The 13,909-nt window shown below is 39.0% G+C and overlaps 1 protein-coding gene across 1 annotated transcript in view; it reads right to left on the bottom strand.

Annotated features, from left to right (window-relative positions):
* Positions 1 to 306: 306 nt before the first annotated feature.
* The window catches only part of atrn (attractin), a 329,788-nt gene continuing 316,185 nt past the window's right edge, over positions 307 to 13,909 (bottom strand). Inside the window, exon 29 of the mRNA XM_080194537.1 lies at positions 307 to 8,416. Within this exon, the coding sequence (XP_080050663.1) occupies positions 8,292 to 8,416 (125 nt within the window). The 3' untranslated portion in view covers positions 307 to 8,291. The remainder of the gene's footprint in view (positions 8,417 to 13,909) is intronic.

Genomic DNA, 13,909 nt, shown 5'->3' with positions numbered 1-13,909 from the left:
CCTGACTGCTTCTGAAGCATTGTTTTAAGACACGTGAGAACAGTATAAAATTAACACAAAAGTGAACGTGCTGGTGGAGATGTCACAACAAGAGGTATGTTGCTGCAATTTACCCCCTTCTTTGAACCTATAAACTATCTGATACAGTTAAAAACACTATCCTGCGTGGAACTTCACAATAATGAGTGAACTTGCATTTATACAAAATAATTTTTTTACAACCACAGGATGGTCCAAAGTGCTGCACGGATGACAAGAATCGGACAAGTAGTCACTGTTGTAATAGAGGAAATCATGTGCACAGTATCACAACTGGAACTAGTTTTATTTCAGTGAAATTTCATCCTTTATTTACATGTGTATTACAGACCTTTTCCCCCATTTTGAAGTCCTCCATTATTTTCATTTCAATTCAAATTTCAACCATTAAATTAGCTGTTATTTTACAATACAAAAATTATACGAAAAAGTGCAATCCTAAATGTTACCCCCTCGATAATCCCCCCTGCAGTGAAACGGTTCACAATACTTACTCAATATTTACATACCAGTGCAATTGATGCTAAATTATACATATTAACAAACTACTAATTTTATGCACATGGAAGTAAGAGTACAGGAAGAACATTCTGGAAGCAGTAAGTGAAGACTTTACAGAAAAATCAGCCATTGGCTTATATGACGCCTTGTGCGTTTTCACAGCTCATGGTTCAGGATTAACACACATTCAGGGATCAGGGAAATGATACATCAGGGAAAGACTAGTGAGCAGCTGGTCCCAAGGTTTCAAGTACAATTCTCTGCTGTGTGCATCTGTTAAGATAGGGCATATTTACAGAATTAGGAGGGAAAGAGTTAAGAGAGGGGAGACTTCACTCTTCTGATTAGCAGCAATCAAAAAGGATTGAATAGCTTTGCTATCATCACTGGGCTAGCAGGGCCCAAGTACATAAATCCAGTTTTACACCAAAACAGAACACAACTGTGAAATGTAATCCCCAAAACAACGGTAAAATCCAATTCTATTTTGGAATTCTGGAAGGTGAAGTCACCGTAATGCTTGATCCTTAGGATACCAGTGACTTACCAATCTTCTCTTTTTCAATGCAGTACATTTTAGAAAAGTTTGGAAAGTTAAGTCAATAATTTTCCAAAATATCACCACTTCCAAAAAAAATCTCTTTTTTTACATTGTTGAATTCTCCTCTTTCTGGATTTCCCAAGATAGTAGCTCAAAGACAGGCTCAATATTTCTACTGTTTGGTCACTTTATTAAAGAAGTGAGTACCAGACCAGTTAAACGCACAAGTCCAGGTAGGCTCCAGAATGTTATTCCAGTTGGGTATTTTTCTCCCCTCTCAACAGACAGCAAATTGACTAAACACAGTGATTGTACAAAATGAAGATAGCTATCATCCAAAAGACAATGCATGCACACTTTCAGATGTGCACATAAGGTGGGATTGTGTGGGCACTTCAATAAAATGTGGCATTCGTTAAACATTATCTTTCAGTCTCTTTGCTGTGATATCACTAGAATTTAAAACCCCTAGGTTTTCCTGTACCACATCTCACATTAATTTAAGCCTACTTGGTTTACTGGGGGTGATTTTTTTTGTGGGAACATTACATACAGCATATGATGAAAATCTGAAACAAAAACAGATGATGACGACAATACTCAGCAAGTCCGTCAGCATCTGAACATAAAGGGAGGTTACGTTTTTTTCAGAACCCACCCCTCCCCCAATTTGCCTTTAATGTACTCACATGCTGATGGATCTGCTATATCTTCGTAATGAGTTGCAGCAAGATGCTAGACTTCCATATCAGTTAATAAAACAAACTCCAAATTTGCTGACATCTCAGCAGCCCAATCACCAGTGTCACATCATATAATTGCAGGAACCTATTATCCCTACAGAATTTTCTATAGCAGCTCTCCAAGCTAGTGGAAAAAGAAGTTAGAGGATTTGCTACTTCCATATATTATGCAAACAATGCACCCGGCGACATGACAACTTTTCAACTCTAACACTTGATGTTAGAGCACTTTTGCAATGCACATTGCAATGCTGCGCATTCTGCTAAGCGTTAAAAAAAAGGTTTTCCTAAAGTAGAATTTATCGACTCCCAAAGAAAACAACAAATTTCCATTCAAAGTTTTGTATCTGCAATTTTTCAATGCTCCAATTTCAAGGTTTGATCCAAATTAGCAATTAAAACATTGTCCAACTTTACTTGATTACTACAGCTAATTAGAATATTGTAAATTTGTTAGTGAAGACCAGATTCTGCGCTCCCCTCCCATGGAGCTTAAAGTATTTACATTTTTAATGTTAACCATCACTCCCTGCATTTTTAAAGATAAGATCCTAGCTCAACAGTACAATACTCTACTCAACTAAAAATGCAATTCTTAACTATTGCTTTGAAAGCAATTTGTGGGTTTTCTTAAGGGATGCAGCAAAGTTGAACTCACTCCCCTTCTGGAACTGAGACAAAATGCAAAAGTGGCTAACTGGAAGGGCAAAATGTGACACTTGTTTCAAAGATAAACAAGTTGCACTGTGCATTCTTCGAATGATCTTAAAAAAATGTTTAACAGTACTTTTGAAAATACAATCCATTTATTAATGGCATAACCTCGCTTATTTTATATTTATATGTAACAAGGTGAAAGAAACTTGGATAGGTTGATTATTGGTGAACTGTAAACCCAATAGAAAGCTAATTCAAGATAACATGCACCTTTTATTGACCTATACAGAATGGAACGTTCAAAATGTTGAGATCAAGTAACAAAAAGGTAAAATACGTCAGCAGTCTAGCTCTCATTGGTTGTGTATGTAGGAGTTGAAGGAGGAGGAAGGAAAAATAATGTAAGCAATTTCATCTTGCAAACATAGGTTGTGGCTAATTTCAGTTACTTCCAACAGCCATTTAGGCCAACAAAAACAGAAAATACTAGAAAACCTCAGTAGGTCTGACAGTAGCTGGGGGGGTAGAATAGAGCCTACGTTGAGTCTAGATCACCCTTTGTCAGAGCCCAGTATTAGTGGATAAAGAAAGGAGGAATCAACTCAGTAAGTTTATGGATTAATACCTGGAATGGGCAGGTTGTCTTATTACAAAACGTTGGACAGGTTAGGCTTGTATCCACTTAAAGGGACTTGACAAAGTGGATGTGGAGAGGGTGTATCCTCCTGTGGGAGAGACTAGAACTAGGGGTCACTGTCTAAAATTAAGGGTCACCCATTTAAGACAGAAATAAGAATTTATTTCCTCTGATGGTTGAGACACCTCTGAATTCTCTTCCTCAAAAAATGGTTGAAGCACAATCTTTGAATATCTTTTAATGCAGAAATAGATGAGATTCTTATTAAGCAAGGGGGTGAAAGGTTATCGGGGGTAGGCAGGAATGTGAAATTGAGGTTAAAATTAGATCAGCCATGATCTCATTGAATGGTGGACTAGGCTCAAGGGACTGAGTGGCCTACTCCTGTTCTTAATTTGTATGTTTGTAACTTTTGAGTATTTAAAAAGTACTTGAATTTTAAGAAATAAATTAGAAGCAATAAAATGTTAGCATGGATAAGGGAACAGATTTCTAGGGTAAGAGGAGGGATTGCTGAAGGCTTTAAAGGTTCAAATGCTGAAGGCAGAAAGAAACTACCTCTTTCCATAGACGGGTAAATGCACAAAGCCTGTCTGAAAGCTGGCCTTCAGCAAGAAGTGAGAGTCTTTATCTCCATCTCCCAGAAGCCTCAGAAGGCTATAGCGTGAACTCCTCCATGCCTAATACATCGCTGAGAAAAAAATCTATATTTACACAGCACCCCATCACAAACTCAAGACATTCCAATGTGCTTCCATTCAAGGGGTTAATGTTGAACTGAAATAGGGGACGGTAACTTAATTGCAGTGTTAATGTAAGCCTACTTGTGCCATTAATATGCAAACTTTAACTTTAAAATTTTAAGCTTTAGGGACACACAGCAGCCAATTTGTGCATACCAAGATGCCACAATTAATGATTTGTTAATCTCTTTCTGGTGGAATTGGTGAGGAAAGGTACGTTAACCAGTACACCGGGAGAGCACGCTTGTTGAGCAGATAGTCAGGGTCTTACTGCTTCATTTAAAAAGGTGTAATGTTTACAAGTTTGTGCCTACTTATCAGCTGCTTGCCTTCCTGAATCGTTGGTTTTAGACACTTGGATATAAAAGAGTAGCAATTTGTTTTACATCTAAGGAAGTTGAGCCTGGGTAGGAAAATCGATTTATTTGAAAAGGCCTTCATTTACTTCATCGGGGAGCTGTAAAAGCATACCAAACAGGAGGGTGCTGATACTTGGATTATATTTACAAGGTTTCAGCTCATTATAACCAGCTCACCCAAAACTGCCTGGAGAGGCAAGTTAAAGAATAATAGTGTTGCCATACAGACTTATATCACTGAGCTAACGCAAGGTTTGGATGAAGAAATTAAAAGGTTAATAAAGGATAAGAGGAGGACTTCATGGTAGCATTAAAGAATACAGGCAGATTTCTCACAGAATTGATAAGAGACCAAAGGGCCAAATTTAAATCCTCCTTCATTATTCCAGCTGCCAGCATTTGTAAGTTCTATCTGATTCAAAGCATACATGATTGAGATGAAAATAACTCATCCTCATTGTAAATACAATATAGTGATACATCTATACTATGTTTCTCAAGTTCAATAGAGATGAGCAACAAATACTGGCCTTGTAGGAATTAGAAAAGAGTCCTGTCTCTGTTTTGGACTCTTGGCCCAAATGGCCAGGTATGGTTTCCAGTCCCATCTGTATTATAATAATAATAAGCAGAATTATTCAAGGAGAGGAAGCCAAGAGAAGAATTGTTAATATTCCTGCTTCACTTTAAGACAAAAGAAAATGTGAGCTTGTGAACTAGCTCAACCAGTCATTAGTTACTCATTCCCCCTCTTCACAGATAGCAAAACAATATAAATAATTTTATAAGGAAGATATAAAAGTGAAAAGCAAGGGACAACTACAGCTGCACCAATCATAAATTATCTTTTAAATACAACCTTATAAAGAGGAAAGAAAAATAGGTTGACTGTTTCCGCTTCTTGATAAAAGATAAGTTCTCCAACTAGTTTTAACTCTACGACAAAAATGTTGTTAAAGAATAAATTGTTCAAACAAAAGCCTCCCCATGCGTACATGTTTCTACATCTGTCTGCAAGGTGCCTTTCTGGCTTTCCTTCCCGTCCAAAGCTTGGCTGTCTATGAATGCTGAAGGAACTTTAGTTTAAAAAAATGTCCCCAATATTTAAAATCTAGTGAGTGTAAAAGTAATACCATCTCCAAGCTATAAAAAAGCCAAAGGGGTGTGCCACCTGACCAGCTAATCCAATTACTGTCAATGCCCTTTTGACAAACAGACCAGGAGCTCAAACCCCATCAGCATGTACTTTTCCTAATTTATTCTGTTGAATTTTAGGTAAGCATTTAGATTCCAGATTATGATTTTACTCATTGTGCTTCAAAGCCACCAAAGTTTCAGCCGCCATTACATGTCTATAGCACAGGGACAATGCAATGCGGCTTCCCGGAAGATTAAAAAAAACATTGCTCCAAATCAATAAGGATGACAACCAGCCTTACCAATACCCCAAACAACATTGTCAGTTAAAGAGATGCAGTACCCTAAGCTGTCTTGTCCTCATCTCAACAGGAATAAATAGGAACAAAAATCAAAGGACAAACTGGTTTCCCCAGTGCCAAATATTCACGTTTTCTACAATGCGCACTAATCCCTGGTGTGCATGGTTTGGCCACTGACCTTGGAAAGTGCCCTGGGTTGAATGACTGAGTCAAAAGGTGCCAGTACAGTGTGCTGTTAACACTGTGGAAAAGACTCAAGTAAACCTTTTGGAATGGGTTAATTTCCTTGCACAATCCTGAATCATTACCATTTAATATAGTTCGTGAAGGGATCGAGCCTTGCTAATCTTTATTATGTTGCTATTTTTATTAAGGCCTGGAAGTCTTTACTTTTAAATTGATTCCCTGGGCCTTCTTGTATCACAGTGCTGGAGAGTGATCAGTATCTGTCATCATTATATTTCTGGGTTGCTTGAATGCCATGAATTCAATTAGTATCAGTTCGGTTTGATAGTTGAGTTTTGGATCAGTTGAATAACATTTGAATGTGCACTAATGCTGGTTGTTAGGTTAGTCAATTGTAATAGAGAATTCAGCAGGAATAACAAAGGAGGAGTGATTCAGAAATAGTTAGAAATGCTGGAAGCTCTGAAACAATTTTGCTTTAAAACTGTTGGAATCACATTGTGGCATTTCAACAGTTGAAAAAGAAATTAAAGATGAACATTTTTGGTGTAACGTAATGCAATTTTTGATGAATGGTTACATCTAAAACATTAATTTCTAATCATTCTTTTTAACACACCGATCAAACTGAAATTTTGCATGAGAACTGCGCTGAAAATACTGACCTTTCTGATCCCTCCACAGATGTTGATTGACCTGTTACGTTTCCAGTATTCTTAACTTATAATTTAAATCGCCATCATTTCCAGTTTTTAATCTATAATTACAATATTATTGGCTCAGCAAAGCTGATCAAGCAGTTCAGCTGAAAAGAGCAACCTTCATCATCAATGGGCTTAACAAGCTTTCAGATTATAAGACCATCACAGCTTATGGAACAAGGTTTCCAGTAAAACAGCAAAGTGTGGAAAGTTTGTTTTTCACATCTACAAAAAGAAGCATTCACAACAGAAAAGTCAAACAATATTCTGTTCATAGAATCTACCGTGTAGATGGAGGCCATTTGGCCCATCGAGCCTGCACTGACAACAATCCCACCCAGGTCCTATCCTGTCCCAGTAACCCCACTTATTTACCCTCCTAAACCCCTGACATTAAGGGGCAATTTGTCATGGCCAATCCACCTAACCTGCACATATTTGGACTGTAGGAGGAAACTGGGAGTGCCAAGAGGAAACCTATGCAGACACGGAGAGAATGTGCAGATTCCACACGGTCAGGCACCTGAGGCCAGAATTGAACACGGGACACTGGCGCTGTGAGGCAGCAGTGCTAACCATTGCACCTCCATGCTACCCCAATTGGCTGGCAGCAAGTGTTAAAGACATGATGTTAGTACAGAGCACCCAAATCACAGAATGAACAGCTCACCAAAGTAATCATATGAAGGGGATAATTACTGTTGATGATAGAATCTTACTAATAAAAGCTTATATGTAGAATTTGATCGAGACTTATTGTTGATCAAGCTCCACTAGACATGCAAACCACTTTCACAGGTGAACTATTCCATCATGTTTGGCCAAGGCAGCTTCACAAAGTTCAAGTGTCACATCTAAACAGAACCTATTGCTCACTAACTTTCGTATTTCAGGGCGAGAAAACAAAAATCACGACCAAGTTTCCTTAATTAAAAATGATGCAGATAAATTTCCTCTGATTTAGTGTTTCTTACCAAATTTCCTGTGGATTGAAATAAGTGCAAGGCTATCTGCTCACCTGGGCAAAACTGGAGAGAAAAAGAATTCAAATCAGCAAGTAGTATTACTCAAGGACAATTTTTGTTCTGTAGTGTTCTTGGAAGGCTCCTGGATATTATTAAATTGAGATGTAGCGATTCTGAATGACTATTTCTTTATATACAAGCTGAGGTATGTTTTAAGTGTTCCTGTGCGGATGTGATCTGTGATCATTCTGAAACAAGTCAACAGAGCTGACAGCCCTAGTGACTTGAGACAGACAGTGCTTACTTCCCCCCTCCTAACAACAGAGCTGTAATCTGTTACAATGGTCAAAAGCATGTACTATAATTTTAATCTGGTCACTTCTTTTATACATCATGAAATTATAAAGTTCTCTCTGGCCCTCCCTCACCTGAAGTTCCTAGGGATGAATAAAAATGTTTAAAAAACATATTGCTTTCAATCATCATTTCCTCCTTCTCTGGGCAATGTGGTCTTAATGGGATTTCACTAAGTGAATGCAAAAACAAAAAGAAATGTGGCACGGTGAGAACCTCTGTCTCTGAAATACAGACACTAGCACATAATCTTCAGCGAGCAAATATCACACATGCACAGAAGAGGGGCAGATGGAGAGATATGTGTTTCTCAAAATGGTTTTAGTCTCTGTTGGCCACAATCTCGGAACAGAAGTGGACCGGCACCGCAAGCTAAGTTTTTTTTTAAAAATCCTTTAGAGATCAACAAAATGAGGCTTTGAAGTGTCAAATGCAGGTGGCTGGCTGCGCAGGAGGGAGGTGTTTTCTGTTCCGCACGGCTCCAGACTTTTCTTTGTGATCCATTGATTTTTGTTGGGAAATATCGACTAATGCGCTGGCTACAGCAAGACCTAATGAAAGGACAAAACAAAACAAGTTTAATACACCAAAAGCTATGACATGGCTGTTGACAAATTAACAATGTGACTGGCATGAAGTCACATGGGGTGCAGGTGTGTGTGTTTTTCCACATGGGTGTGGTGTGAGAAGAGGGTTAAGTATAGGGAAGGCAAAGGAAGTGGATGTCAACTTCACAAGCCGGCAGCAAGTACTTTAAAGCACCTCAATGCATTAGTAGCCTTAATACCTTGTGGCAGACTTGGAACCCCAACCCAGGAAAGATCCCTGGAAATAATATTTTCCAAAATAACAAAGAGTCAATGGGGACAGAACGCTTTATTCTCTGTAGCTTTTCAGCCAATTGCAATATTTAAATATTTGCTAAAAGGAAGAAGTTGAAGGGAATGAGGAGTGGAATTAGAATTCAATCTTGTGACAAAGACACAGGCAGAGCGGGACAAACAACCTGTTTCTGGACTTAAATTTCTATGACTTAAAAGGAACTAAAGCTAAGTTTTTCTTAAAAAAAGATAAAAATTTTAAAACCCTGAACTGTTTATCTGAAAAATGAATTCAGTATTTCAATTTTTGGAAGAACCTCTGCCGGATTTGTAGTGAACTCAGATACTCTCGTTCCGGCTTATTTTGGGCTCTTTTGGTGGGAAAAATACCTGCACGTCAGAGGGGAAGAATTCATTTGGGAAGGAAAATGAAGTGAGAGGTATAAATATCTCATTGAAAATTAACAAAACTAGGAAAATGGGAAGCAGGAATCAGAGAATGTTACAGCACTGAAGGAGAGTACTTGTCTTTAGCAAAGCTATCTAATTAGTCACACCTTCTATCTCTCTCTTGTACCACTGAATGCATATTTTCTCTTTATTTGTCCAATTCTCTTTTGAAAGTTGTGACTGAATCTGCGCTTTCAGGCAGTACATTTCAAATTCCAACAAACTGGTGTAAAAAAACTTGCCTCATATCACCTCTGGGTCTTTCTCCAATCACTTTGTTTCCTCTGGTTAGTGACCCTTCTGTCATTGCAAACAGTTTTTCCTTACTCTACCAAAACTATTCAAGATTGAACACTTCTACCAAATCCACCACCCTCTTCCCTCTCCTCCAAAGCTTCTTGGCTTTAAGGACAACTGCAGTCTCTCCACCAAACTGAAGTCCCTCATCAATGCTATCACTAATCAATCTGTTTTGCGCCCTCTCTTAAGGCCTTGACACCGTCATTAAAATGTGGTGCCAAGATACGAACACAATACTCCATTTCAGAGCTAAACAGAATGTTATAATTTCCTTCTTTTATACACGATGCCTCTAGTAATAAAGCCAATGACCCCATACACTTATAATATCCTCAGCTTGTCCAACTACCTTCAAAAGTTGTTCCAGAAACTTGGATCAGCTAGTATTTGAAAACACAAAGCTCCAAAACAAAGCTCACAGTTCCATAGTGGGGAGATAGTTTAAACTTGGACAGGCTTTGGAATTTAATATTCAAAGTCAGAACATTTACAGGAGAGGTGGGGAGGCAGAGGGAGGCGGAATGATAGTCTTAGTGAAGACTTCAGTCTCAACACCAGACAGAGGAATATGCTAGGAGATTATGTTTAAATAGAATCCATATGGAAAGAATCAGTAAACGGTACAAATCTTACATATCACATACTGCTAAACACTGGAGGTGGAATAGAGGGAAATATCTGCAAATAATTCAGAGTCATATAAAAAGACAGCAATACCTTTGGATGATTTACTATGTTTCAAGGTAGACTGGAATAAGACAATGCATGTGAAGTGTAGAATGCTTTTTAAAATGTATTCCGTATCTTTTCTTAGGTCAACATACTTGATAGAAGCTTTACACAATTTGTGGCCTTTACTGCAAGGGGAGATAGTGAGGTAGTGGTAATGTTACTTGACTCATAATCCAGAGACCCAGGTTAATACACTGGTGATATGGCTTCAAATCCTGCCATGGCAGCTGGTGGAATTTACACTCAATGAATAAAATCTGGAATTAAAAGCTAGTCTAAGTAATAATGAACATAAAACTGCATTTGATTGTTGCAATCACTGTCTGTATCAATAATGTTCCTTACGGAAGGAAATCTACCTTCCTTATCTGGTCTGGTCTACATGTGCCTATGGCAATGAGGTTGACTCTTGATTATCAAGCCATTCTAATCAAAGGCAATTAGGGATGGGCAACAAATGCTCACTTTGCCAGCAATGCCCATCACATTCCTTGAAAGAATTGAACAAAATAAAAGTACAGAAGTCTTGCCACAACTGTGCATTGGCAAGACCACACCCAGAGTTTTGGTCATCTTACCTAAAGAAGGATATCTCTGCATTGAAAGCTATTCAGAGAAGGTTGATTCGTGGAATGAAGTCATTGCATTAAGAAAGAACGTTCAGCAGGTTGGCCTAAAGTCACTGGAATTTGCAAGAATGAGAGGTGAAGTTATTGAAACATAAGATTAAAGGGTAGATGCTGAAGAGATGTTTCCCTTTGTGGGGAATGTAGAAATAGTGGGGGCACAGTTGGAAAAAAAGGCTTCTCACATTTAAGATGGAGAAGTGGAGGACTTTTTCTCTTGGAGGGTCTTTGTGGTGTGGTCTTCCAGGGACTACAGTAGAAGTGGGTCATTGAAGATATTCAAAGCTGAGCTAGACAGATTTTTCATCTACTAGGAAGTCAAGGGTTATGGTGAGCAGGCTGGAATTTGGAAATAAGGCTACAATCAATCAACCACGATTAATGAGACAGTCCAAAGATGTGTAGGTTAGGTGGGCTGGCCATGCTGAATTGCCAATCGCCCCTCAGTGTCTAAAGACGTATAGTTAGGTGGATTAGCCATGGTAAATGACACAAATAACATGCCAAAAATTGATGACAGGAAGGCAATGGCAGGTGAGAACCTAGAAACTATCATTATCATGAAAGAGGTAGTGTTGGGCAAGTTAATGGGGCTAAAGGTAGACAAGTCTTCTGGTCCTGATGGAATGCATCCCAGGGTACTAAAAGAGATGACGGGAGAAATAGCAAATGCACTAGTGATAATTTAGTAAAGTTCGCTGGACTCAGGGGTGGTTCCCGCAGATTGGAAAACAGCAAATGTAACGCCACTGTTTAAAAAGGAGGTAGACAAAAGGCAGGTAACTATTGGCTAGTTAGTTTAACTTCTGTAGTAGAGCAAATGCTTGAATCTATCATCAAGGAAAAAATAGCAAGGCGTCTGGATATAAATTGTTCCATTGGTAAGGTGCAACATGGGTTCATGAAGGGCAGGTCATGTTTGACTAATTTGGTGGAATATTTTGGCAACATTACATGTGCAGTGACAATGGGGAATCTGTGCATGTGGTGTATCTGGATTTCCAGTTGACAAGGTGCCACACCAAAGACTGCTACATAAGGTAAAGGTGCACAGTGTTACGGATAATGTATTAGCATGGACAGAGGACTGGTTAACTAACAGAAATCAAAGGGTGGGGGGGGGGTGTTTTTCTGGTTGGCGATCAGTGACTAGCAGTGTGCCTCAGGGATCAATGTTGGGACTGCAATTGTTTACGATTTACATAGATGATTTGGAATTGGGGACCAAGTGTAGTGTGTCAAAATTTGCAGATGACACTTAAATGGCTGAAAGAGCAAAGTGTGCACAGGATGCTGAAATTTTGCAAAGGGATACAGATAATCTAAATGAGTGGGCAGGGGTCTGGCAGGTAGAGTACAATGTTGGTGAATGTGAGGTCATTCATTTTGGTAGGGATAACAGCAAAATGGACTATTATTTAAATGGTAAAAAATTGCAGCATGCTGCTGTGCAGAGGGACCTGGGTGTCCTTGTGCAGGAATCTCAAGGAGCTGGTTTGCAGGTGCAGCAGGTAATTAAGAAGGCAAATGGAATGTTGTCCTTCATTACTAGAGGGATGGAGTTTAAAAACGGTGAGGTTATGTTGCAGCTGTATAAAGTGCTGGTGAGGCCACACCTGCAGTTTTGGCCTCCTTACTTGAAGAAGGCTACACTGGCACTGGAAGGGGTGCAGAGGAGATTCACGAGGTTGATTCCGGAGTTGAGAGAGTTGGTTTATGAGGAGAGACTGAATAGATTGGAGCTATACTCATTGGAATTCAGAAGAATGAGAGGAGACCTTATAGAAATATATAAGATTATGAAGAGAATAGATAAGATAGAAGCAGGGAAACAGCCAGGTGAAACTAGAACTAGGGGGCATAGCTTCAAAATAAGGGGAAGCAGATTTTAGACTGAGTTGAGGAGGAACTTCTTCACACAAAGGATTGTGAACCTGTGGAATTCCCTGCCCACTGCAGCAGTTGAGGCTACCTCATTGGATGTTTTTAAGGCAAGGATACATAAGGATTTGAACAGTAAAGGATTTAAGGGTTATGGTGAGCAGACGGGTAAGTGGAGCTGAGTCCACAAAAAGACCAGCCATGATCTTATTGAATGGTGCAGCAGGCTCGAGGGGCCAGATGGCCTATTCCTGCTGCTAGTTCTTATGTTCTAAATGCATGAGGCTACAGGGTGGGCCTGGACAAGATGCTCTTTCGGGGAGTTGGTGCAGAGTTGATGGACCAAATGGCCTCCTTGTACACTGCAGGAATTCTATGACAATCTTACTGAATTGCAAATGGATTTGAATGCTCTAGTCCTGCTCCTGTTTCTTATGATCTTATTTATTTCTAGCAAATGTAGTAGTGCAAGCAAGTGATGGACAGAGGAATTGGGAAATGGTTATTACACGGGTTCAATGTAAGGCTAGAAAATGATAATAAATTAGACATAAAGGTGCTGAACTGGAAAAAGGCAAGGTTCAGAAAGTTGAGAAGAAATCTGACCCACAATAACATGGTAAAGAAATCAGCAAACAGATTAGCAATGAGAAACCTTTGTATCGGATGCAGTGTTAGAAATAAAATAGGATAAAGCAAAACAAATTAAAATGAAGTACCAAATGTAGTGTTCCATGAAATAAAACTAAACAACTTACTTCTATTGCACTGTTAATGTAGGAATATGTCCCAAGACACACACAGGAGTGTTATCAGGTAAATGGAGGACATTTGGCCAGTTAGGTATAACAGATGACCAACAGCTCAGTTAAAGGGTTAGGCATTATAAAATGACCCCAAGGAGAAAAGATAGGCAAAGGTCTAGAGAGGGAATTCCAAATCCTACAGTCTAGGCAACTGATGAAGCACTTAAAATAAGGCTAAAACATGAATGATAAAGTTAGTGATAACAATAGTGGAACATGCCCAAAGGTAGGGGAATCTAAAACTAGAGGGCGTAGTTTAAGGTGAAAGGAGAGAAATACAAAAGGGTCCAGAGGGCAAATTTTTTTCACACAGAGGGTGGTGTGTCTGGAACAAGCTGCCAGAGGTACAATTTTGTCTTTTAAAAAGGCAGTTACACGGATAATATGGGGATAGAGGGATATGGGCAAATGTGGGCAACTGGGACTAG

Source organism: Carcharhinus amblyrhynchos, chromosome 1 (genome assembly GCF_965287045.1).
Source record: "Carcharhinus amblyrhynchos chromosome 1, sCarAmb.v2.hapA, whole genome shotgun sequence".
Lineage (NCBI taxonomy): Eukaryota > Metazoa > Chordata > Chondrichthyes > Carcharhiniformes > Carcharhinidae > Carcharhinus > Carcharhinus amblyrhynchos.
The sequence above is the reverse complement of the archived record's forward strand: the minus strand, read 5'-3'. Positions and strand labels throughout refer to the sequence as shown.